Source organism: Arachis ipaensis, chromosome B3 (genome assembly GCF_059453495.1).
Source record: "Arachis ipaensis isolate K30076 ecotype BB chromosome B3, ASM5945349v1, whole genome shotgun sequence".
In the NCBI taxonomy this organism is placed as follows: domain Eukaryota; kingdom Viridiplantae; phylum Streptophyta; class Magnoliopsida; order Fabales; family Fabaceae; genus Arachis; species Arachis ipaensis.
In genome coordinates this window covers 138,897,499-138,925,210 of record NC_142438.1, presented here as the reverse complement: position 1 = coordinate 138,925,210, position 27,712 = coordinate 138,897,499, and the positions used below count along the sequence as shown (strand labels likewise).

Here is a 27,712-nt window from a genome sequence, read left to right as displayed (position 1 = left end):
ATATTAATTAAATATTTATTATTATTATTATTATTAGAATTTAGTAGATAACTATAATATAAACCTGAACTTTTAATAACAAAATCTGACTTGGTTTAATCTGTTTCTATCCCTAAAATTTAATTAACATGTGTTTTAAAAGTATATGTTAGTTTTTTTATTAATAGAAGTTTTAAAAATTTTATTTTAATTAATATATAAAAATATATTAAAATTTAAAATTTAATTTTTATGAAATAATTTTCTATAAGCCCTCCAATAAAATTGGAACGATTAATACAGATTTCATTGGTATTACTGCTTTTTTTGGACGTGGTACTACTACTTATTTTGGTATTTTTTTTTATTCGTCGGGCTATATGTTTTGGTCTAGTTAGGTCCAGTGAAAGTCTTTTTGGCGAGAAACCTTTTGCAATTTGAAGGACAACCAAAACGGTGTTAACATAGCCCACTTAATTTTTATTCTTTTGTACACTTATTTTTTTGGGCTTAGATTATTTTGTACACTAATCAACCTATTACGGCTCGTCAAAAAGAAAATATCTTTTAATAGATATTCTCCAAAGCCCCACAAAAAGGGTAGGGGTTAACAGCAAATAACAACGAGCCACGTGGCATTAACGGGTGGGTCCCACTTAGGGATCTCTCTAGTCACCTCTGAGCAGTATTGAGGTGGAGCAAATGAAGCATTAGCTGAGTTTCGCATTTCTTCTTCGCTCTTAGCTCTGCAGCCTTCACTGTATCCGACTCCGTTTTAGTGAGTGACTCAGCTACCGAGTTCGAGTTCTTGTAGTTGAATGTGATCACCACCACCATCATCAATCAGTTGCTACAATGGATCCTTCATCTTCCATGTCGCTTCCACCTTCTATGCACCTCGCAATGGCGGCTCTGCTCGGAGCCTCCTTCATGGCCATCTCCGCCTTCTACATCCACCGCCGCACCGTTGACCACGTCCTCCACCGCCTCGTCGAGGTCCGCCGCCGGCCACCTCGCACTTCCTCTACCGGCGCCGTCGATGCCGACACCGACGACTACGATGACTTCGAAGAAGAAGAATACGAAGACGGCGACGATCGGAGTGGCTTCGGCGGAGAATTCGACGCCGATTCGACACACTATCAGGGAAGCCTGACAAGGTCCGTGGACGAAAGCTTGCTTCGGAGCTATAGGATTTCGTCTTCTATGCCGAACGTGGCTTCTGCGGCGGATTGGTTCCCGGAGGACCCTAGGCTCGGGAACACTGCGCAGAACCGTGTCTCGTCGCTTGATAATCTCAAGTTTGCGCCGCTAGGTCTTCCTTCTCTTCGAACGCGATCCACCACCGGTGCGAATTCGAACTCTCGAGCTTGAATTTGTTTCAAGTTTATCTAAGGTTTTTTCAACTTTCCGTGAAGTTGAAGTCGTTTTGATTCAATTCTCAATTAGTTATTCATTTATTTTTCTGTCTGTTTTCGTTTGAGAGGATGCTTATATTATGTGTTCGTATCTGTAATTTGATGATTCATTTCACGCTATCGAAGTAGAAACTAGTGTGAGGTAGAAGTCGAGTTTCTTTCTTTTTTTTTTTTTTTTTTTCGTGGATTCTAGATTAAATTATGTTTATGTTTTTTGGGTTCGTGAAGGAGAGAATGCTCAGCTTTCGAGTTCTTATAAGAGAATAGCATCTGTCGGTAGAATCATGACCCCAAGGTCGCCGGGGCGAACTGCTTTTGAAAGTACTGAAGATTCTGACGAGGAGGGAACACAGCTGGGTGATGACAGTCGGATTCCTTTCTACCCTGGGACTAGAGATTCTTCGAATAATTATGTGAGAATATGTTTTCTTACCTTTTGGAATTGTGAATGTTGATTATTTTCAATCCGACCCCCCTTCTTCCCCCCAGTTTAGGGGCCTAGTTTGGGAACATGCTTGTGATTTCAGTTACATACTTACATATGAAAATTGTTGCCTACCTTATATTGAAATGTGAAGGGGACATATCCTTCATGCATGCCTTTGGGTCAAAGGTAACCAAGTGAGTTGCCAAATATTTATGGCTGTTATTAATTTAATGAATCTTTTAAAAATTTATAACTCATCCATAACAAAACCAGAAGTCTCCTGATGTTTAACAAACTCTCACATCAGGTAATGGAACCCTTGTAGTAAGCATTGAAACTGCCAGATTTTAATTTGGTCCAAACAATCTGTTCATGGTTGAAAAATCGTAGGCTATAAATTGTGGTGGATGACCATCAATTATCCTTCCTTGCTTGATTTTGGTATGCTATTGTTCATTGTACATTGTTTTAAATGGTTTGCTATGTTGTTGCAGGGACTGAATCCAAACATGTGCAATTTATCCGGTGTTGCTTTCAGGCTCGATGATGCAAACTCTGCACACCAGATGTCTGGAGAGGTTTCAAAAGAAGGGAAAGCAAGTGGCGATATGAATACTGATGGAACAGTGGATTCAAATTCAGCACATGCTGCTGAAAAAGACCTTGCATTTATCAGTAATGTTTTCCCTAAAAGAAACACAGTGAACGGTAATGTCATATTTGTAACAGAATCTGTACTATGATTCTTATGTTTGGCATTTTTCTAATTTTATTCTTTTCACAGTGATTTGATGCATTTTTTCTCCTTTATAAAAATGTTCAGAGCCAATAAACATAGAAGAAGAGGAAGTGTGCAAGATGATTAGAGAGTGCTTAGATTTGCGTAAGCAATATGTTTACAAGGAAAACCTTCCATGGAAGGCTGAACCTGTGGAGGCTGACTCTGACCCATTTCATTTTGAACCAGTTGAAGCAACACCAGTAAGTTAGTTGTTTTCCATTATTCCCCTCAGATATTTTTGTTCCCATCTGCTAGAGATACTAACAGTAACCTTTTTCTTTCCCCCTTGAAGTGGTTTTCAAAATTGTTATACTGATGTTTTGATGTTTCTAACAGCATCACTTTAGAATGGAAGATGGAGTCATACATGTCTATGCAAATAAAACTGGTGAGCACACAGTTGTAAAAACAAGGCAATGCAATGATCATTTTCAGCTTTTTTATTTCTTTCTGTTAAGCATAGAATGACTGAGCTTCGTGTGAAACTGTGTGCAGACACTGAAGAGCTCTTCCCTGTTGCAAGCTCAACAACATTTTTTACAGATATGCATTACATTCTTAAAGTTATGTCTGTTGGAAATGTTCGCTCTGCATGCTATCATAGGCTTCGGTTTCTGGAGGAAGTATGTTTATACAACCTTTGCATATGTGATCTATTTGTGTTTTGCCTCTGGCTTTTGGTTAACATGCATCTGATCATTATACAGAAATTCCGCCTTCATCTATTACTAAATGCAGATAGGGAGTTTCTAGCCCAGAAAGGTGCACCACATCGAGATTTTTACAACATCCGAAAAGTTGATACTCACATTCACCATTCGGCTTGCATGAATCAGAAGCATCTCCTCCGCTTCATTAAGTCAAAACTAAGAAAAGAACCTGATGAGGTGATAATCTACTTTCGGACTGATTTAGGGGTTTAACTGATGAGTGCCCGCACTTAAGGCACTTGTTAAGGTACTAGAAGTAGATAATTTTAATTTTAAAAAAAAATATTTTTTAAAAATTTTCAGTGCATTAAATGTATTAGAAGGATAAAGGCTTTCTAGGTTTATTTCCCTAACAAGTGCTTTAAGGGCATTCTTAAGCAAATCCGTTTTTTGTTTTTTTATTTTTTGAGACCATGATAATGTAGGTTGTTTTCGCATCCTTTTTCTTCATCTAATTTTAGTTGTTATTTCCTCTTAATTTTGCTAATAGTATTCATACATGTTGGCAGGTTGTTATATTTAGAGATGGAAAGTATATGACACTTAAGGAGGTTTTTGAGAGTTTGGATTTAACTGGGTATGAATTATTTTTCTGCTGAATTTTCATCTAATGACTTGTAGAAAGATGCTTGCTATATTTATGAGCTTTTATCTTGTCTGCATGTTTCTAATAGCAGGCAATCATAATGCAGGTATGATCTGAATGTCGATTTGTTGGACGTCCATGCAGATAAGAGTACATTTCATAGATTTGACAAATTCAACCTCAAGTACAATCCTTGCGGGCAAAGCAGACTCAGAGAGATATTTTTAAAGCAGGATAATCTTATCCAGGGTTTGTTTAAGATTATGAAATATGCCTATTGTATACTTTTTTAAGCTGTAGGAACTCTGAATGTATTAAAAGTGTTGATGCTTTATTGTTTCACAATAGCTTAAACGTACCCACATTCACAGGAAGGTTTCTGGCTGAAGTAACAAAGCAAGTTTTAACCGATCTTGAAGCTAGCAAATTTCAGGTAACTTATTCACATGGCATAGACTTTTTTCTGTTAATGTTTTTTGTGTCTTATATATTAATTCATTTCTATTTATAAATCAAATTTCAGATGGCTGAGTACAGGATCTCTGTTTATGGAAGAAAACAGAGTGAATGGGACCAGCTGGCAAGTTGGTTTGTTAACAATGCTATTTATAACAAGAATGCTGTATGGCTAATCCAGGTGTGTTATTCTGTCTTGAGGCATAATTTTTAACATCTATTCTTTGATATGCATAGTCTGATGATAAACCATTGAGCCCCGGATATGATCCATCTGACCTCATAAAAGTCTGTCCTAACTGATTGACTCTTCTGGTGATACTAATTTGATATTTATACCAAGATTCTTATAGACTATAGACCAACTTCCCATAACTTTACAGTCATTTATTTACTTATTTATTTATTGTGACTGTTTATAGGTCTTTTTAATACTAAAATGGGGTTCCTTAGTTTGAGTTTTAGGATTGTTTTGTTTTTCAGCCTGAACTTGTAATGGACAGTGGTAAATATTTGGAGAGAATATTTTATCCAAAAGAAAAAGAGATAAAAAAAAAAAGAAGAAAAAGAAAGAAGGAAATACTCATGATTAGTACCCTTTGAAAAGTGATTGAAGTAAGTAACTTCAAAATTGTATGCAGTCTTCAACGAGTGCTGTAATATTCCTGTATCCTGTTGTTGAAAGTGAATCTTCTTAATTCTTGCAAATTATAGCATCAACTCACGGGTGTTATCACTCAAACATATGCACAGCAAGTCTGTAACCACAATTCTTTGATGTAAAATGTCTTTGTTGCATGAGCATTTTCAGGTCTTTATATTACTTTTACAGTGCTATGTTTGTTGGAACTACGAGAACTCTGCTTGTTGTCAACAGCATCATTACTTTAGTCTCCACATGAATTCCTGCTTCACTACCATAAGTTGTTAAGTGGGTTTAACTTCTAGATTAGCAAGTGGCAACTAACCTTGCACTGCATTGCTTCTTCCCAAAAGAAAAGAACTGTAAAAGAGAAAATAAGAGAGAAGTCACTTGATATTTGTTGGAATGTGTCATGTTAATTATACGGATCCTTACATAGATAATGGACATATGCAATTTTGTCTACAAGCAAAGAAAGATGAGGCTTAGATTTGATCATGTTGAAGAAACACCATTTGCAACATTTTAATGCATGCTCTTTGTGATGTGATATAATATTTCTAACTTCATACATCATACGTCTTAATCATTTATTCAGAATTGTGTTTGGTGCGTTTACTTGTATAGGATTTTGACTTTGACTATCATCTTTTTTTATGAAACTTCCATTTGCACAGTTACCACGACTATACAACGTATACAAGAATATGGGAATTGTTACCTCCTTCCAGAATATTTTGGATAATGTGTTTATTCCTCTATTTGAAGTCACAATTGATCCAAACTCTCATCCTCAATTACATTTGTTTTTGAAGCAGGTTAGTCAATTTGACCCTTCCTTTGTGCTCATAGCTCTATTATGTATGTTCAAAGTAGAAGTCATAAAGTTAAATGACGTTCAGTATGTATCATTTGATTATAGCAGTGAACATTTCTTGTGTAACTATGTCATGTTGTGACAATGATACACCAAGCAACTTTGTGGTGCTTTACCGGTGCCACTATGTAAATTGCTCATTGCTACTGTGTGGCTACTAATGACTGACTTTCTATATTGGATTTGAGTGTGCCTGTTCAGCTAGTTGAAAGGCATACTCAATTATAATGGAGCTAAATATTCATGAGCTTCAGTTTATTTGAGTACTTTGCAAACTGCTTTTTTTATTCATCTTGCAAATACCTTGTTATCCAATAACAGTTATGTAATCAACCCTATATATTTAAAATCAAGCTGTTTTTCTTCTTTTGTTCAAAGATTTTTTTTAAGTAGCTACCATCTGTGCAGTGTTGCTTTGTAGTAATAAAGGCGTGCTTTTATGAACATTAAGTTTTACTTCACAGTTCATATGTCAGCAGTAGAGGATGAAGTTCGCTTTGAGAGCTGGCATTCGATTCTTTATAATGTCATTGTTACAATTGTGTAGAGTTCAATTATTAAAATCATGAAAAAAGGAAGCACCATTTTTAATTCTTGTCTTCATAATTTACTAGGTATAACATGTTACTTTTTTGAAAGCAGGTGGTGGGATTTGACCTTGTAGATGATGAAAGTAAACCTGAAAGGCGTCCAACTAAGCACATGCCTACACCAGCAGAGTGGACTAATGAATTCAATCCAGCATACTCTTACTATCTTTATTACTGTTATGCAAACCTGTACACCCTCAACAAGGTTAATGTTATTTCCCTCTGCATACACGTCTTCAGCTTCTAGTTATTGTCTTCTCTTTCTTTTTCCAACATATTTAATATCTTACTTTCTATTGGTTTCAGCTCCGTGAATCTAAAGGAATGACCACTATTAAGTTGCGGCCCCATTGCGGAGAGGTTGTTTTCTGTGTGCTATAGTAGCTGTATGATTTGATTATTTATTTTATTTAAGATGGTTAATATATTTTACTTGCTTATGCAGGCAGGCGATAGTGATCATTTGGCTGCTGCTTTCCTCCTATGCCATAATATTTCCCATGGGATTAATCTACGGAAAACTCCTGTGTTGCAATATTTATATTACCTCGCACAGGTTAGCCCCACGTGAATAGTCAGTCATTTGGTCAACATACCAATATCTATCATGCTGCAATTGTAGTTTGCGTTTGTTGTAAATCTTGAAAAATTTGTGATAAAATTTTAATGGCAGTCATGTTATCTTTTTAGGTTGGATTGGCAATGTCACCACTTAGCAATAATTCACTTTTCTTGGACTATTCTCGCAATCCATTGCCCATGTTTTTCCAGCGAGGTCTGAATGTCTCTCTTTCTACTGATGATCCTTTGCAAATTCATTTGACAAAAGAGCCCTTGCTTGAGGAATATAGCGTCGCAGCAAAGGTTTGCTCTCTGTTAAAACACCTAGGCTCCTTTTTCTTGGCTGACAACAGTTAAATATTTTGTTCCATCATTTCTTCTAGGGGTCAATAATTTTCACATGCACTGCAGGTATGGAAACTCTCTGCGTGTGATATGTGCGAAATTGCCAGAAATTCTGTCTACCAGTCTGGATTTTCACATCAGACCAAGGTAAATGAGATGGTGTAGGAATTTTATGCACTGGATTACCTGTTTTTCTTTTCTTTTATTTTTTTATTATTAGGGTAAAGTATGTTTTTTGTCCCTAACGTTTGTGATTTTCTTCAAAAATACCTTTAACGTTTAATTGTATTCAATTTTGTCCCTAAAGTTTTCGGTTTGTATCAAAACTACCCGAGTGTTAACTCCATCTGAAATGTTGGGAACAAAGTTGAAAATGTTTGCGGATATTTTTGAAACAAATCGAAAATGTTAAGGGTAAAATTGAATGAAATCGAAAACGTTAGGGACAAAATTGAATAAAATTAAACGTTAGGGATATTTTTGGAAAAAATTGCAAACCTTAGAGACGAAAATTATACTTTACCCTTATTATTATTATTATTATTATTATTTGCATTTTCTTTGAGCTCTTCCATCCTTTTGGTCTGTATTCTCTCTTGATGTTTGATCCACAACTTTAGCTGTGAAAAGTGAAAACTGATAGCTATCCACATGCTGTTATAGTTAGAGTATTATTGCATGGACGTTTATAAAATATTGTTTACCTGGCTCTTTCCTGATTTATAAATGTCTTGATTTTTTATTTAATTTATTTATTTTCCCTTCGTTTTACAGTTACGTTGGCTTGGGGACAAGTATTTCCTTAGGGGTCCGGAAGGAAATGATATTCACAAGACAAATGTTCCCAGTTTGAGAATTGCATTCCGATATGAGGTGGAACATTTGTCATAAACCCTATACAGAATGCAGTTTGATTATAATTATTCTATCTTGATAACGATTGTGTGTTTTGTGCAGACATGGAAGGATGAAATGCAATACATATACGCTGGTCAAGCCACCTTTCCTGAAGATGTAGACCCATGAAATGAAGTAACGAAAAATGAAATCAACCTGTTATGTGACTCTATTGTCAGTGCATTTACCACTGATGTTGAATAGCAGCTTCGGCGCTGACAACTTATTGTAACAACAATGTAACCTTTATGGTAGGCCTTAGTTACAACTTACATGGTTCAGAATCGAAGTTAAAAAATAAACATAATAGAGAACTGAGAAGGCAGAAGAAGAGCTAGTATCTAACACTGGCATTTTCTGCGGCAGGAACAGGAACACCTCTCTCTCTCTCTCTCGTTAATCACTAGTAGACTAGAAATAGTAAATTAATAATGGCCACTATGTGAATTTTGTTCTGCATGTGTAGGCCGTTAAAATATATTCTGTTTGGAAACATCAGAAAAAGCCCCCCCCCCCCAACAACACAATCAAAATATCTACAAATTCTATTCCTGTTCGGTTACTTTTTAGTTCAGATGACTAAGAGTACAATTAGAACTTAAAAGAGTTTAAGGTGCCTTTGGCCAAATAATCATTAGCTGATTAGGCTCAAGTTCGAGCATTATTTAGAAAAACTTTTTATTTTTACAATATACACGGTGGGAGACTGGGAGTTATAAATGACGTTAACAACTAAATATTGCATAATAGAAATAAATATTCCAAATCTTTTAGTAAATTTTATCATGCAGAAGCAGTTTCTGTATACAATTATAGAAGCTTTTCATTTAAAATATTTTGATAAATTATTTTTAGCTCATTGATCATATTATCAGGAAATATTAAATATTTTTACCTTGTAAATCTTTTTTAAACACCTTAAGATTGATAGCCAATGTATAAAAAGGAGGTAGAATGATATCCGTTTCCTTTTTCCATGTTTTTTCTAAAGTAAAAAGGCCGAGGATAAAGTTGAAATAGGTGAAAATAATATCGAATAAAATCTTATTTAAAATAAATTGTGACAAAAAGTTTCTTTAACCAAGCATCTAATCACTAATTAATATTTGCTTTATTGAAAATCTGTATTATACATAGTAGCACCCTTTGCATACCTTTTTGACTCTTGCCACTCACTGCTATACCAAGAGGTATGATATGGATTCTTTCTCTCTGAAGCAAAGTATGATTGGAATTTCGATTCCAGTGCTGGTTTTTCTCGTTACTGATTGCGTTGCTCTAGATGCTGCTAGGGTCATAGGGTGAACCAAAATGAGCGAATCCAACTGGTAGTTTGATTTGGTTGATATTTCCTTCCAACTTGACGAACGGTTTATAAAGTGCATTACACAAATGGTAATGGAGAATTTTAGTGCACGTAATCACTTTTATCGGATCACTTATTATGAATTAATTAACTAATGGTGTAGAATAAAACCCCTCTACTTTTAGTTTCAGCTGGCCACGGTCTGGTTATGTTTTAGTTATTAGAAAGATACATGAAGTGTATAGTTGGGTGGGGATAAAAATCTAATATATTTTTTTATGAATGAACTTGATACGAAAATTATATAGAATTTATCCGCTAAGAGTTCAAAGGCTGAGTTTTATGCCAGATTTCATGCTAAAAGGGCCGAATAAATGTGCCATAAAAATTGAATAGCTAATTAAGCCAAAGAATTGTCTGATCTGGACTTTATGATTTGCAACGAATAAAAGAGTTTTGAGAAGTGCTTGGAGGGTGTTCATATGTGTAGTATTGAAATGTCAAGTGTGACTTTGTAAGAGGTGAAGTAGCATATTGATTGATGATATGATTAATTCAGTGAAAACTGAAGAGTTACATAACGTGGAGGGTCTATAGATTTATTGTCTTAATGTTTTAACTGACTGGATGGCTAGCAAAGAAAAGTACAAGGAAAGAAGCAGGATATCACTTTGTAGATTTATCTTATCGAGATGTCAAAGGAATGGTAGCTGATCATGGAAGAGGGATCCCGTTACCCCGTCTAATTAGAGTGCAATCTTTGTCTCTTTTTTCTTCTTCGGGTTTTAAGCTCCCTCCAAGCACAAAAAAAAAGTAGTTGACACCATTTTAATTTATGTGAAAATTCATATGCAATTTCACGTGTAGTTAATAGTTAAGAATAGTTACATAATTTATATGTTTGATTAATTAAGTATCTAATAATTTTCTGGTCTATTTATGGATAATATATATAATTGGTTACGATCACATTAGCTATTTCATATTATATGACTTATATATAGATGATCTCATCTATTATTATAAATATTAAATATAATACATTATTATTACTTTTAATTTGAATTTAAACAAGAATAAAACTAAATATTTTATTTTGAGGGATTAATGAAAACTAATAGCCACATATAAATAGAACTCTAGAGTTTTGGTCTTTAACATACTAAAATCACTTTGCGACTCTTATTCCATCGGAGAGTTACTGTTAAGCCTAAAATAAGAATCTGGTAGATTTTGGTTGATAGAGATCAAAGAATTATAAAATCAAACTCTTTCAATTATACTCATAAATTTAGGTTAATAATTTAACATGGATGGTGTTGGGTTAAGAAATTTAAAAATGTCTAATATTTTCAGCCATTAACTTCACATAAAAATAACTATATGAGCATTTTCATCTTTAATTTATTTTGGATTGTTTCATAAATAATTTTGAATTGTAATAATTAAATATTGAATAATTATCAATAATAAATTAGAATTTTCTATACACCGTACCATTAAAACATAATATATATTTTTTTCTTAGAAACAAAATTTCATCAATAGCAATTGAATTACCCAATAGCAGATATAGGTGATTTTCTAAGTGCTATAGGTGCGTTTGTTTTTAGGGACGGGACACTGAAACAGAAATACGGAGATATAAAATTGTATTTGACATATGAGATATAGATAAAGATATTGTGTTCAGAGATACTGAATTAATGTCTTTTGTATCCATTTTGACAAAAAGGACACAAAGACACTAACAAATGACACAACTTATTTTTTATTTTTTTCATTATTTTTGTTAATTTTTTATAATTATATTTTTTTATTATTATATTTTTTTTCTCAAATTTTTTAAATGAAAAAAATAAGAATAAGATAAAATAAAATAAAATAAAAGAATAAAATTTTGTATCTCTATCTTTTTTTATCTTATTTTCAATATCTTGTCTTATCCTCTTCTAAAAAACAAACGGAGCCATATGGAACAAATTCTTAAGTAATAGTTGTCACCGGATCCAACCATGCACCCAAATATTTTATAACTTCAAAAACATAACTTCTGAGTAGCACTTCGTGAATTTACTTATACGAATTTTTTTTCAAAATTCGACTTATTAATAATAATAATAATAATAATAATAATAATAATAATAATAAGTATTGTTTTGGTCTCTAATATTTATGGTCAGAATTGAAATCGTTCCTGACATAATTTATGATTTAGAATCGTCCCAAACATTTAAGAGGGGAAGGGGGACGGGGACGGGGACGGGGACGGAGACGGCGCCGGTGAAACTTGGAGCCGCCGTCGTCATCGCCGTCGGAAATTAGAGCTCGCGAGGGAGAGAGGAGATGCGAGCCAGGGAGAGAGCTCGTTGTCGTGCTCCGCCACTGCCGCCGCTGCTCCCGACCTTGTCGCCACTTCGCGTTTTCGCCACTGCACCTTGCCGCTACTCTTCGCCCCTGCACCTCCCCGCTTCTGCTTCTGCTTCTTGCTTCGACTTTTGCTTCTTGCTTCGGCTTCTGCTTCTGATTTGGCTTCTACTTCTGCTTCTGCTTGAGCTTTTGTTCCCAATTCTATTTCTGCATTTGCTTCTATGTCTGCTTCTGCTTATGTTTTTGTTTCTGTTTCTGCTTCTAATTCTGATTTTGATTTGTTATTTTCTAATTTTATTGTTGTTGTGGGTTAATTTTGTTGTTGAATTTGATGTTGTTTCTGAATTTGAATAATATGTTATTGTTGGTGTTCTTGAATCTGATAATTGGTATTTGGTAGGAGTAAGGGAGGCGATAGTGGTGATAAAGGTGATGGTGGTGGAGAATATTTTTGTCCGTGAAAAGTCAAAAGGACGATTTTAAAATCAAATATAACATTATGGACGATTCTAAATAAAAAAATTACATCAGGGTCGATTTCGATTCTGATCCTAAACATTAAAGAACAAAACAATACTTACCCCTAATAATAATAATAATAATAATAATAATAATAATAATAATAATAATAATAATAATAATAATATAGTAGTTTCACATTCACAAAATAATGCAATGCATGGATACTGAAAAAAGGTGTAGATTCACATACATATAAGTACATACTATTACACACTGACGTAACGCTCAAGCAATACTATTAGAGGGCACCAACCTAGTATAATTAGTTGGGGGTATTATTTCACAAGTTCTATATATAGATAATGATTGCTTGAGGGTACCATTAACTAGTAAGATCATAATATCATTATTCATTTCCTGTGTTTCTCAATAAGCTTCTGCAACTCCTCCTTTCTTGCACCAACCACCTTATCAACAATTTTTCCTTTCTTAACTAATACGAATGTTGGCATTGCTTGCACCTGGAATTCTTGGGCCACTCCCTGATTCAATATCCCAACACGTACGTTAATTAGTAAACAAATTAAATTAAAATAATGTTGAATATATAAATAATCACATATATATAATAACTAATAAGTTCGAACAAACGTACCATTAACTCATCCACATCAAGTTTAATGAACTCAACCTCTGTGTATTTGGCAGAAAAATCTTTGAAAATTGGGTCCATGTATTTGCAAGGTCCACACCATGTTGCCGTGAAGTCAATCACCATCTTTAGCAAACAAATTCATATAAATTATATATCTCTCAAAAATAATTTTAATGACAACAATAATAATAAAATACTATTATATGATACTAATTAATAATTAATAATTAATAACTAATTGTATATATAGGTTTGTCAAAGCTTACCAGCTTATTTGTTTGTTTGGAAGCATCAAAGTGAGCCTTCCATTTAGCAGAGGAATGGAAGGTGAGGATTCGAGAAGTAGCTACTGATGATAATGGCTTTGGTGCTCTTTGAACATATTCCAAATTTGAATAGTTGGCTCCCATAATTAAATGCTTCTTCCTTTTACAAAAAACCCAAAAGATTATTTCAGGCACTATATATACTTTAATTTGGGGTTTAATTACTCAACTTTTGTTTGGTTGCTATACCATTTGGTTGCAAAATTCAAGCCCTTTATATAGAGTAGCAAAGTATAATTGCAATACTATTTTATCGTTTAATATGAGAACTAGCTACTTAGTATCGGATTCTCTTGCAAGATAAGCTGCTAATTTTGACAATATTTACTGCTCGTACCCAAACAAATTAAATATCCTTAGCATGTGTTTAAAAGAGTTTTAAAAAAAATGAAAACCCTACATTTTTGTATAAAATACTAATATTCATCTTGAGAAATATTAGATGATTAATTTTTGTTTTTTGTTTTTTTGTTTTTTTTTTTATACATTTGAACCAACTTTTTCTAATAAAAATATTAGCTCCTTATTATTCTCCATTCATTTTGTCACTTTAAAGTTTAAACTCAATTTAATATGATTCACACTATATATAGTCATTTTTGAAAAAAAAAAACAATTATTAAAAAAAAACAATTCACCCTTGAATAATGAAGATGTCTAGTACCCATTTTTAAAACTATTTAACTTTCAAATATTTAAATAAAATTTTTGTCTAACACCTTATTTTTATACTATTAAAATTTAAAATTTAAGTTTAAGATTTAAAATTTAAAATTGGTTAAATATTAGTCAAAAATAATAAATTTTATTAGTCATATGATATTATTTTTTTTATTAGAGTAATGCTATCTAGTCAAAAATCACAAATAATAAATAAAAATATATACTTAATAACATTCTCACTTACCAAAGAGTGTTAATTACTCTCCTTAATTAATTAACGCAATTAGTTTTTCTATAAATATCTCCTTTCATTTACACCAAAAATCAATTCAAATTTTATGAGAATCAAATTCGAAAAAACTAACCCTCACTATAAACTTATTACTTTCATAATTATACAATCTTTATTTCAAATAAAAGTCCTAAATTATTATGTTATTAACCCTAAAAAATATTTTTAAATTATCACAACACATTTTATAAAAAAAATCCAAGACCTCAAATTCATTTGTCTCAATTAATTGAAAATAAAAAACATAAAAAAATATTAGTTTATGACCTGCAAAATAAAAAATAATAATAACAAATCAATTTTAATTATCAATTTTAATTTTTGAGTTATGGATGTTATATGTTTAAAGTTATGAATGCTATACATATAAAATTATGGATGTTAAATTACAAATATTTTAATAACTTCTACAATACAACTCATGTTTATATATATAGATTATATATTATAAAATAAAAATAAAAATAAAAATAAAAATAAAAATAAAAATAAAATATAAAAGAAAATTATAAAATAAATTATTAAATATAATTATTAACTGACTAAATTAAAATCAGTAAATAAATACACATATAAATATCAACTAAAAAATATTAAAATAATTTAAAATTATGATTTATTGATGCACATATAAGATCATTTAAAAAATACATATCTTAAAATTAGATAATATTATAATCATAAATATTCGTAAATTATAAATATTATATGTATGAATATATAGAGGTTATGCGTATAAATTATAAATATTATTTATGTAAAATTGATATTAAATTAAAAATATTTTGACTATCTTCACTATATAGAACAAGAATAGAAAAAAATTAAAGAAAATAGATTATTAAAAAAATCACATGCATAATAGATTAAAAATTAGCACAGACAAAAAATATAATAGAAAAAATCTACTATACTTAATAAAATTGTTAATAATAGATAATATCTTTGTCATAATAGTTGATAAAATAATTTGAATGTTATTAATGTACTTTCTATTATTATTATTATTATTATTATTATTATTATTATTATTATTATTATTATTATTATTATTATTAAATTACTATTTTTACTCATAAAAATTTAGAACACTAACAAATCTATCCACAAATAAATAAAATTACCATTTTTACTCATAAAAGATGAATTTTTGCTAACAAAATTATTCAAACTCTAAAAATCTTTTAAAATTTTTAAAATACCCTCTAATATAATCTAACTCTAGCTTCTTTTTACTCCAAATCATCACTCTTACCCAAATCCTTCCTCACCACCACTTTCATCTTCAACCACCACCAACACTATCATCATCACCATCCCTAAATTCTTCTCTTTACCACTACCATAAAGCAAGCAAGAAAAAAAGAGTGACAGAGAAAATCGAAACAAAGAGAGTGAGAGAATGACTAAAAAAAGAAGTTATTCATCACTGCTGAAAAATTAATTTTAAAGAGGAAGAGCATTTAAATTTAGAATTTTACATTCAAATTCAAATAATAATATCTCAACAGAATTATATTATTACAAATTCAGCAACAGAACCAATAGAACTGGAAACACAAATTTAAATTCTAACAATAGAAGTGGAGCATTAAAATTCAATAATTACAGATTTATAGTTGGGTAAGTATACTTTTTGTACCTAAAGTTTGACAAAAATTTTAAAAATACCTCCAAGTTTTATTTTGTTTCAATTTTGTCCTAAAAGTTTTCGATTTGGATCAAGTATACCACTTACAGCTAATTTTTCAAAAAATTTAAGACCAATTCAATAACAATTTCATAAAAACAACCCTCAACATAAGCAAATCAAGCATAATTTTCATGCATTATTGTTATATTGGTCTTAAATTTTTTGAAAATTTAGCGGTCGAGGGTATATTTGATGCAAATCGAAAACTTCTGTGACAAAATTGAAATAAAATAAAACTTATGGAGTATTTTTGAAATTTTTGCCAAACTTCAGGGACAAAAAATATACTTTACCCTTTATAGTTCAATAATAAATCAGATTATAGAGATGTAGAATTAGAGAATAAAGTAACAAAAATTAAAAAAAAAAAAAAAAAAAAAGCCACGACGATGACGTATTGCCAAATCTTCGAACCCTTCAGTCCCTAACTTCGAAGCTCTATGAGCAGTGCTTCAAGGTCAAAATGCTGGTGCGGAGGATGTTGTCATAGATGGTCCTAATCAGAATCTACGACGTTTTTATAAAAGGCAACACGAAGACAATGATCGGGTCATCGAAGCGAAGCTTAAGGGAATTAAGAGTGCCACCACCATGCAGGATCTCGTGCGTGCTTGCGAAGGGAAGACAGAGAACGTTCACGACCCTCGTTGGTGGAGCAGCAACGATGACGAACATAGATCTTCAGACAAGGGCGGCAATGATACGCAGATCATGTCACCGCTGGTGCTGGAGATCATTGGAATCGTTACTACCAAGTCACTATTGTTGTCACTCTATTTCTGCCTTTGTTGTGGTATTAGAGAAGGAGGCGGTGATGGCAGTGGTGATGATGGCGGTAGTATAGTGGTGGTAGTTGGGGATGATGAGAGTGGTGGTGAGAAAGGATTTGCGTGATAGTGGAGTTTAGGATTGAGGGCATGGTGGTGTGGGGGGGCTAATTTGTTGGTCCTAACCATCTTTAGGACTAACGTTAGTCCTTTAGGCTAATTTTTAATTTAAACCGTTAGATCATTTTAATATTATATCTAATGGTGTAGATTAAATATAAATTTATACATTTAATTTTATTAAATACTCCCTAATATTTAATGTTTTTACAAATAAACATTTTCATCTTTCTCTTATTTTTTTTTTTTTTTTGCAGATGGGTCTCTTCTTCTTCTTCTTCTTCTTCACCATTGCAATGAACCCCGACACTAACAGCAACTACCAGGGTCTGGATTTGTCTTCCTCTTATTATTTGTTTTGCAGATGGGGTCTCTTCCTCTTCTGATTTTCTTCTTCTTTTTCTTCTTATTCACCATTGTAATGAACCCTTCTTCACCACTGCAATGAACCCCGGTACTAACAGCAACTACCAAGGTCTGGATCGAGACTACCCATGAACGCATGCAAGTGTCAGATCCTGGATCGACATTATTCCGCACCCCTGCTCACCCCGCCACTAAAATTTGTGATGTTCTTCTCGTCTATATGGTCATCGACGTCGTGTGGTGTTTTCCGAGGAGGAGGTATTTTTTATCGAAGGTGCCTCACATACATACACAGAGACCCAAAAAAGAAAAAACGTGAAAAAAAAGGGAAAAAAGTGTTTGCTGAAGAGAATGGCCTCAAAGGAGACCCACGACTTCCAACCATTTGTCAAGCATCAGAGTTGTTCCTTACTTCCCCAAATAAGGTTTTCATTTTTTTTTTCTTTTTTTCTTACAATGTTTTTATTTTTATATTTTTTAGAATAACATAAAAAAATATTTTATTGTAATTTCTTTAATTTTTTAACCTTCTTCATCAACAGATTTATGGCTGTGGCTGTTTGGGTTCATAAGATGCTTAGAAATCTGAAATTGATGGTGTGCCGCACAAAAGATCAATGAAAAGACATGCATGAGACCAACTATAAGCTAATAGAATAAATCTAGCCATAGAACAAAAAAGGTCAGTAAATAATCTTGCATTTTTCTTAATGTTGTTGAAACTTATGGTTGAGCAGGACATAATTGAACTTTGTTAATTGGAGGGAGTGAGTGAAGGATTATTGATGAATTTTTTTTTAATAGCTAATTGGTGTTAAAAATACATTCATGAAAATACTCATATCTCTCTAAAAAGAGTTACTTAATGATAATAATTGAACTTATTTAACAGGGTAAATATGTATGATGTCAATTTTTACTCAATTTAATGTCAAGTATGGCATATATTGTCTTATTTTATGCATCGAATAGCTTGTATTCACTCATAGATATTGTTTGTATGCTTACGGAGAAAATGATTGTGAAACTAATGGAAAAAATCAAGCAAATAGAATCTTAAGAAGATTATTTATAGCTCAAAATATGTTCATACCACATAGAAAATAATGTTAGCACTATGGTTAGGACAACAATAAAGAAAAAGTGATTTTACTAGAATTGAGTGAGAAAATTTGTATTAAAAATTTGAATGCCTCTGAAAATAGTTGTGATAAATATAACATGTGCTTGTATAATAAGGAAACTGTCAGAGTTCTTTCTAAAGAGTTCATTAATGAGAAGAATCAAATCTCCTTATTTATGAGTGAAGGGTGTTTTCTTATATGGTAACTGGGTTAATTTTAATAGTTAATTCATGTCTTCATGAAAAGTCCTAGAAATATCCCTGATTGCTTTAAAATTTAGCTTATAAAAAATATAGAGTTGGTTTAAACTTAAGAAATGGCTCAAATATGATGAAGATAACATATATTAGCTCAAATAAGTAATACACATGCATATATACATTAAGTCAAGTTATGATCCAACCGGTTAAACTAGTATTTATTCAAATTTCACTTATTAATATATGGATCCAATTTTTTAAACTATTAATGAGTTTAGCTCAAAGGAGCTCACAGAGGCAGTTCCAATAAATTAAACTTACGAGTTAGCCAAACTTATTAGAATAAATGTGTTAAAGTAGTTTTATATTTTATAGTAGAGTAAAATATTTTTTACATATGTGAGTTGAATTTATACTTGAGTTTAAAGTAGAAAAAAGAAATTACAATATTCATAAATTTAGTGTGTTGTGTTGAATTTATACTTGAGATTAAAGAAATTTTTTTTATATATATGTGATGCCTTGGTGTGAGATGGAGCAATTTATGCCGATGAGGCATGAGTTCTTTGATAATTGGGATGTCAATAAAAGCATGGAACCATGAGTTAAGCTTAGGCATTGACTCTGCATCAATAAGGTTGATGGCCACAACTTCCTCAGCTATTCCAATCCAATATGGAAGTCACCCATAGAAATGTCCGCAAAGCCAATGTTATCACTTCCAAAGAAGCATTTTCCCTCAAGTCCAACTTCAAGCCTCTTCAGATTCTCTCGAGCTTCTTCTGCTGCCTTCTGTTGCTCTTCTCCTACCTTGGAAAACGCTGCCACAACCGTTGAATTTATACTTGAGATTAAAGTAAACTTTTTTTTATATATATGTGAGTTGAATTTATACTGCAACTTTCGTAACCACCCTTTTTTTTCAGTATTCTAAATTTGAATTTTAAAATTGGACATATTAAAATTTGAAATTTAAAGTATAAATTTTAACAGTTAGAGTAACGTCCAGGTATTTTAAAAAATTGAATGCTCATTAATGTGATAGCAAGTTTCTGTATTTGATATTGAATTAAATGTTTTCTGAATTAAATGTAATAAAATCTCGGGATATCTCAATTAATTTCACTCGATTTGTTTCCTGTAATTGTTCCTTTATAAAATCCATAACGGTCAGCCAGTTGTAAACCCTATTTGTTGTCAACCAACCTAACCTTGTCGGCAATACGTTTTACAATTTCAATGGCCACTGCAGAGAATGTCACTGCAGTTGCACTTGATTCGGTCTCAAATTCCAAGTAAATAAATTTACTTTTCATCAATTTCAATATTTACGTGATAGTAAATGTTTCTAATATTTGGTTGCAGGTTTGAAGCTGACCCTTTTATGCGTATAAATGGTGTGGAATTTGTTGCAACAAGTGCAACCCCTACGCAAGATCCGACATCGCCGCAACTGCAGAATGTTTCTATAGATGAGTTATTTCGTGCAATTGAAGTATGTTAGCCATTAGATTATATTAATCCAATAATCCAAAGGAATAAAATCATTTAAATAAGTCTCCACTTCCAACTTGATTAGCCATTAACGTAGACCTTGGTGCTGTTTATTTACAGGACTTGAGGAGAGATGTGAAGGAGCTAGGAGAGCTAAAGAAGTCTATGGAAGAACTAACCAAGGCTTCTGGCAACATAGAGAGATCACTCAAGGTGATGGAGTTTAAGCTGTACCATAATGAAGATAAGTGCAAAGACCATGATGAGTACAATACAAACCTACCTCCCAAAGATTCAGTCAGCAACGTTGATTTTACTCAGCAAAGTGTAGACAAGAACCCAATGATGACACCAGTCGCTGATCCACCATTGAGCAAAAGGTTGAGATGCAGCCCCGCACAACTCGACAATGATGTCACCATTGATATCTCTGATGCCAAAGATGATGCCACTATATTAGATAAGCATGAATCGGGGTTGTCTCGGGCATCACAATCTTCACGACTTGACAGCATTAAAGGAAAGTGCATTATCAACCCTCAACTTAGAACCAAGGCTAAGTCTACAACTTTCCTTGCCAGCAATTACTACAGGACATTGCCGACTAAGGTAATAGAACCTTGGTTATTGAAACTTTGTCTTCAACTATTTTTTACTTGCCAGCTTAACCTCAAACCTCATTGCATTATTTTTACCTAAAAATTGGATGGATTTCATATTCTAATGGTTATTTCACAGGTTGAATCCTCATTGACTCGAGGAAAATTGCTCACCTCCCCTTCTTCTAATATGCGAGTTGCTAAGATGACAAAGACAGGGGATGCCACATTATTTTCTGTTCCACGTCGACTTCCTGCTCAATCTGCTGGTGTGCCTTGCCTCCAAGGTGAGAGGTCACTGCCACAAGGCTCTAACTCTAACCAAATGGAGAAATCACGTTACTATAATGCAATGATTAAGGTGACAATCATTGATTACTGTTTTTGAATGGTCATAATATGCCACTTTGACTTAATAAACCCTAAAATGGAGAAGTCTCTTTTTTTTTAGGCTTTTAGGTGCAAATTCAGACCATGTGCTAAAATGCAGCTAAAGTCTGTTCAACTTGAAGGATTAGCATATACATTTTGTGCAAGCATTGAAGATCCAAGGTGGGTTCCTCTTTTTCAGCTCACACTTGTAGGATTAGTGTTGTTGAACTATCTTATATGAAACATCTGAATTTCAGTGAGACCATGATTAATGTGGATGACACGATAGTAACTAGGGAAGAACTTGTTTGTCTAGCTCCCGGAAGAACAATCTCGGACAAGGTACCTACACGGCTACACAAGCTGTTTTTTGCATGTATTTTTTTTTTTTTGGCTATGAATATTTGTCTCCAGCCATAAATTGCTTTACTCTCATTTGTAGATAATCAAGCTTGTGGTAATGAAGGCCACATGGGACCAAGCAAATAAGACTTTTTGGATGCTTCCGCCATCTTTTGCGGTAAATATCATGTTTACTTATATTACTTTTCTTTGAATTATGCGTAATTCATTAGAATGAAATCTCTTTAATCCTTTTAGGTGGAATATTTTATGGGACATTCACTGGATAAAATGAATGCTACCTATATATATCGCTTTATGTCTGTCGCACCGGATCTTAAATTTGTGAGTGCATGTGAATTCTTTAATGGATTAATTTATGCAAAACCTCATTAAATCTAAATTTACGAGTTTAATGTAAAATGACCCACACATAACTATCCGCTGTAGATTTATGTGCCAATTAAGGAAGAAGGTGACCACTGGTATCTTATGGTCATTAGCTTATTGGATGGAAAATTATATCAGTTTGATTCTAATCTAAATGATGATCAAGTTGAGCCAAGACAAGAAATTATGAAATCCTTGGTGAGGTGTCCTTAATCCATTTCTTTATACACATGTAAAATAATACATGAACCTTAACAGTCTTGTCATGAATATAATTTTCAGGCTTTAAAATTATCAGATATGGTAACTTCTGGTCATTACCTAAAAGGTGACATTCCTGAAAGAAAAGATTTCATGAACTTTGATGTGAAAGAGGCTAGGGGGTGCCCAAATGTCCTCAAAGGTACACATAATTGCAATGAATCTTTTATATTCATCTTTAATTAAAGCGATCTTTTATTGACACTAACATCTTTAATATTGCCACTGAACTTTTAGTCGCGACTCTGGTCTCTGGGTTCTTCAATGGTTATCTATGAGAGAGAAGTTTAATCCCACAGTGTCGGGCATTGTAAGTTAGCCAAAGACATATTGATTAATTATATGCATGCTGAACATATTATTTAACTAATTAATCCATATTTGCAGCTAAATGAGCAATATATCCGTACATCTGTTGTGGTAGATCTTTTGTTGGGGATGTTCAATGACCACAAATACGAGTTTCAGAAGAAGAGCAATGAGTTCTGGGCTACGCTTTAGCGTGAACAGCATGGAGAGCAACATTTTTGCATATTCAGTTATTATTTTCAAAATTTGCTTTAATCCTCAATTGTGAACGAGATTAGTGACATTTATAATTTATTTGTTGAATTATTATTTTAAAGGAGAAAGTTTGTCTGGTCTGAAAATTTTGTTATATTATTATATTCATAATAAATACAAAGATCAATAATATTTTGCTATTTTTAATTTAGGAGTTTGTTGGAACATGTGTGTGAGTTTTACATGTGTGTGAGTTTGTTGTAACGTTATGCTCACCTATATTCATCATGTGTTCTTTGCCATTCCAAATTGAAAATGATTAGTTAAAGATTCACACATAATTTTTTTTATTCCAGGTTCAGATACATGTCTCAACAAATACATAACCATACTATCATGCCATAGAAAGGATGCCTTTCATGCATCAAGCTTATATTCCCCCGAAATCTTGGTCTAACTGTTACTGCAACCATACATTAAATATAAGCTATCTACTTTCATGCACATATTCCTCAATAAAATTCATACAAAAGCTAAGAAGAACAGAGAGTAATGTCAGTATACAAAAGCGCAAGCAACAACCTTTCTGAAGGGTCCTCAAACCGTATTGAACCTTCTTCACAATTAACCCAACTGCACTTCTTTTACAATCTTTCACGCTTTAACTAATCATAATAAGATTCTTCTTGCTGAGTTCTGCATCTTACAATTACAGGATCACAAAACCGTCTCTTGTAAGCCGTAACTCAAAATGTACTCATTATTGTAAATATACCAATCTTGTCTCAAATCTCACTTTTTTCATAGCAATTAAGCAAATAACACCAAGTTCATCATAAAAATTCATACACAAAGTTCAATTACTCAACTTTTATTCAAATATCACATAATAATAATTTATATAATACTACATCGAGAACTCTTCACTAAGTTCCATGTCGGCACTTGCATCAGAATCTCCTGCCCAAAACTCTTGTTCTTCATAATCTTCTTCAAGATCAGATGCCCAAAATTCCTGCAATATCAAATAAAATATTGATCAATTTTCACTCTTATTAATGAAAATTATATAATTAATATATTGTGGTACGTAAATCATTAAAGTAAGTATTACCATTTCTGCATCTGCATCCAAACCTTCCTCAACATGGTTCCTATTTATACCATAAGAAGTTGCATTGGTCTGCTGCTGAATGTCCTTTGCCAATGGACAAGATTTTTTATTGTGCCCTTCCATGCGACAAATACTACATCGTTGTGGTTTTCGTTTTACCTTCTCACCAGGACGACACTTAGACCTACAATTTTGTGGATTCTTAGGAAAAATACCATCTGAATAATCAGCTTCAGCACCAACTTGCTTTTCTTGTTCATCTTCAATCTTGAAATCTTCGATTAGGCTCATAACAATATCTCGAACAAGGTGGAATCTCTCCTGCCTTCGACTAGCGACATAGGACAACTGCCGACACCAATCCATCAAGCAACCATATTGACTCAATATTATAGACTCCCAAGTAACGCCACTTGAATCGAAAGTGCTTGTCTTGGCATTCTTCGACCATCTTGTCAACACAAGAGACTTTGGCAGCTCAAGGATGTTAAAAAACACCAGCACACAAACTATATGCTCACACGGAATTCCAAAAGAATCCATCCTTAAGCATGAACAATTAAATTTCGTCCTTTCATTATCTACAGACACCTCCCATGAACTATTTAGACTTCCATATTTAGATATTGTATAAAGTACAAATGAATCAAATGCCACATCTTGCACAACCTTCATTCTTGCAGCCCTAACAAGCATGCCTCGAAATATAAAAAATATCTCTCGTGTATAGAAATTTGATGCAGACCTTTCTAGAGGTTCTAATGCTATTTTAAGTACTGGAAGACCAGATATGGAAACATAGTCAGCTTCAACCTCCTTATATCTTAGGTAGGTAAGACACCGCTTAAAATGCTTTATGAAATCAACCAAATTGTATTGAGATTTAACATATTTTGCAATAATAGAGTGCAAACCTTCGCATCGAGAAGTTGTCCTAAATCCTGCAAAAAACTTACCTCCAATATGTGCAGTGGCCCACATATGCCTTTTCTCGTACATGTCAATAATCCAATTCTTTTCAGCTACACCAAACTCCTCAACCATTCCAAACCACTTCTGCTCAAACACACTAATTTCATAATCTCCTAGCATGCACTTCTTAAACATAGATGTAAATTTTGGGTTTCCAACATTACTTGTGGCGTTCCGAATGAGGTGCCAAGCACATAATCTATGATGGGCATTTGGGAATACCGTCTCAATTGCAAATCTCATTGATGGAGCACCATCTGTAATCACAGATACAGGTGCTTTTCCCTTCATGGCTGCCAATAATTGCTGTAATAACCACACGTAGACCTCTTTACTCTCATCGGTAACTAGAGCACTTCCAAATACCACTGTTTGGTTGTGATGATTCACACTGGAAAACACTACTACCGGACACAAGTACTTGTTCTTCTTGTATGTCGCATCAAAGGCAAGCACATCTCCAAATACTTCATAATCTAATTGGCTTCTTCCATCACACCAAAATAAAGCTCGCAATACCCCTTTAGCATCAACTATGTGCTCATAATAGAGGTTTGTATCTTCAGATTTCTGGTTTTTGAGGTATCGCAATGCCGCTCTAGCATCACCCAGGACATGACGCCTTCGCCTAACAATCTCATTATACATATCCCTTAAGGTATAATTAACATTTTCATAACCACCTGCTTGATTAGCTAACATAGCATATATATGGGGTGTGCTAATACCTGCATCCTTCATGTTGTTCATTTGACTAGCATCAGCTTCTGCCATTTTTCTATGTGTAGGAAGGAAACCAACTAACTTAGGATCAAGGCAATCATGATTGTGCGATTCAACAAACAAAGCCACATGCCATCTTCCAGTGTAAGCCACAAAACGAACTACAAACCTAGCCAGGCAACCACAACGAGTCTCAGATTTTGGCTCTCTTTTTCTGTTTTCCATATTATAATATTTCTCTGGTCTAAATCCCTCACGAGAACACACAAACAATTGCTTCACATATTCTCCTTTGCTATTTTTCCAAGTCTTACTTTTTCTAGCACCAAAACCAACAGATTTTGCATAATGGTTATAGAAATCAAATGCTATCTGAAGATTAGGAAAATGAAAACATTCCATCTCATGAGCACCTATGTTCAGAAAATCAACCATGGCAATATTTTCAATATCTTCTATTCGATATAATTCATCCACCTCATGTGAAAAATCATTCCCATCAAACATTGCTTGAAATTCTTGCTCCCCTAAATCCTCAGAATTCACAGCTTCCTGCTCAATTTCATCTTGATACATTCCTTGAAATTCCTCTGTATCATCTGACTCTTCTATCATCTCATCAAAGAATACTCTTTCTTCCATTTTATCATCCACTTCAAGATCCTACTTAGCAATTTTATTTGCAACCGGAAAAACATAAAACAAATAGTATTCTAATAAATCAAAGTGTAGAGACCACTAACATGAAAATAATAGCACTGTTCTGGTTGTATATTTTTTTTTTAACTTATTAAATTCTAAAATAAGTAAAATAGAAGAAAGCGTTGAAAATATAGAAAACAATCTCCCTTATGCTATTAAACTCAATATCGATTAAACAAACAAAAGGAAGAAAAAACATCAATGGCCAAGCAGAAAATATCAACAACTATGTACAAGAAACGGATTTAAATTTATGAAAAAATGAACAGGGAACCATTAATGTGGAAGGAAGAAGAAACTATGTGATAAAATACAATATTCATGCAATAGAGAGGACTTACCGGTGGTCGCACTTCTCTTGTGCCACTGTTAAAACCGCCATTGCTGCCTCCATTATCAGGTGCATGCTCCATATGAACCCTAAGAGGTTTCAGAGTTTCTAGTATTTTGTTAAATTAGTCATTAATATAATTTTAGTTGGCCCAACAAAGAAATAGGGATATGATGGTAAATGATTAATATTGGGTTATTCTTGTAATAAATAAGAGATATAGTACTAATGTTATAATAATTGACTAAGGGTGTTTTTGCAAAAAAAAAAAATATAATTGTGTTAGATAAACATTAAGAGGGACCAAGGTAAATGCCACCGTGGTGTGGAGTCAAAAGAGAAGTTAGAGTTAAGTTATATTAGAAGGTATTTTAAAAATTTTAAATAATTTTTTAAAGTTTAAATAATTTTGTTAACAAAAATCTATCTTTAATAGATAGAAATGATAGTTTTGTCAATTTTTTGAACTTTTATGAATAAAAATGATAATTTAGTTTATTATTATTAATACATTTAATGCATATCTTATTCAATTATTATTGTTTGTGACTTGTGAAAATAATAATAATAATAATAATAATAATAATAATAATAATAATAATAATAATAATTAAAAATTTTAATAAAGAAAAATTTAAACTAATTTAAACTAATTTTGTTTGTTTATCAAATATTTCTGTTTTTATTATTTCCTTATTTGATTCCAAAATATGTAACTACTATTATTGCACTCTCTTGATTTGAAAATTAACTGCTTAATAACGAATTGCTTGTAATACCAATTCTTATTAGCATACGCATCTAGATATATAAAACATGTATGATTATCAGAAGATAGCAAATTAATTTTGGGCCCCAGAAATTTAAAAAATATAAATATGGACCTAGATAACAATAAATTAAAGAATGGTGTATAGAAGTTGCATACGTTACTTTTTTTTTTTTTCTCACAGTTCTGTTACACATTTTAACGGTTTAATTAAGTTGGCTTAAATTTTAAAAAAAAATTATTTATATAATATATACGTAAATCATAATTTTTTTAACATTTTTTTTGGATATTTTTTTTATTATTTTTTTTTTGTTGTTGTTTTATTTCTTCATCTTTTCTTTCTCTTTTTGATTATTTTAGCATTTTTTATTTTTTATTTTTATTTTTTATTAAAAAAATATTCGTATGTAAAAAAAAAAGATAAAAAAATGAAAAAAAAAAGAATAGAAAGTTTTAAATTATACAAAAATTTATTTTAAAAAATATCACAAAATTAAATTTTTTAATTGTGACACAAAAAAT

General features: G+C 32.4%; 4 protein-coding genes across 4 annotated transcripts; 2 read left to right on the top strand and 2 right to left on the bottom strand.

Moving 5' to 3' along the window:
- The first annotated feature begins 601 nt into the window (after positions 1–601).
- LOC107631917 (putative AMP deaminase) lies at positions 602–8,830 on the top strand. The gene is made up of 19 exons (XM_016335506.3): positions 602–1,327; positions 1,626–1,810; positions 2,319–2,532; positions 2,648–2,805; positions 2,942–2,993; positions 3,101–3,228; positions 3,313–3,492; positions 3,825–3,892; positions 4,008–4,150; positions 4,273–4,334; positions 4,425–4,538; positions 5,678–5,818; positions 6,520–6,672; positions 6,774–6,827; positions 6,913–7,023; positions 7,158–7,331; positions 7,440–7,520; positions 8,148–8,246; positions 8,331–8,830. The coding sequence occupies exons 1-19, from the start codon at positions 835–837 to the stop codon at positions 8,397–8,399; spliced, it is 2,679 nt and encodes an 892-aa protein (XP_016190992.1). The 5' UTR covers positions 602–834; the 3' UTR covers positions 8,400–8,830.
- Positions 8,831–12,581: 3,751 nt separating this feature from the next.
- On the bottom strand, positions 12,582–13,580 carry LOC107634796 (thioredoxin H2). The gene is made up of 3 exons (XM_016338214.3): positions 13,330–13,580; positions 13,064–13,186; positions 12,582–12,950 (listed from the first exon to the last, which is right to left on the bottom strand). Exons 1-3 carry the CDS (start codon positions 13,471–13,473, stop codon positions 12,819–12,821), a joined length of 399 nt encoding a protein of 132 aa, XP_016193700.1. The 5' UTR covers positions 13,474–13,580; the 3' UTR covers positions 12,582–12,818.
- A 5,808-nt stretch (positions 13,581–19,388) lies between these two features.
- Positions 19,389–22,350, top strand: LOC107633977 (uncharacterized). Its single transcript, XM_088510074.1, has 11 exons — positions 19,389–19,492; positions 19,980–20,109; positions 20,229–20,717; positions 20,847–21,068; positions 21,159–21,259; positions 21,337–21,421; positions 21,522–21,599; positions 21,680–21,766; positions 21,872–22,009; positions 22,094–22,214; positions 22,310–22,350. Coding segments are annotated over exons 1-11 (1,494 nt in total). The 5' UTR covers positions 19,389–19,490.
- A 1,133-nt stretch (positions 22,351–23,483) lies between these two features.
- LOC107633978 (protein FAR1-RELATED SEQUENCE 5-like) lies at positions 23,484–26,500 on the bottom strand. The gene is made up of 3 exons (XM_016337565.3): positions 26,429–26,500; positions 23,691–26,048; positions 23,484–23,591 (listed from the first exon to the last, which is right to left on the bottom strand). The coding sequence occupies exons 1-3, from the start codon at positions 26,498–26,500 to the stop codon at positions 23,484–23,486; spliced, it is 2,538 nt and encodes an 845-aa protein (XP_016193051.1).
- Between the last annotated feature and the right edge of the window lie 1,212 nt (positions 26,501–27,712).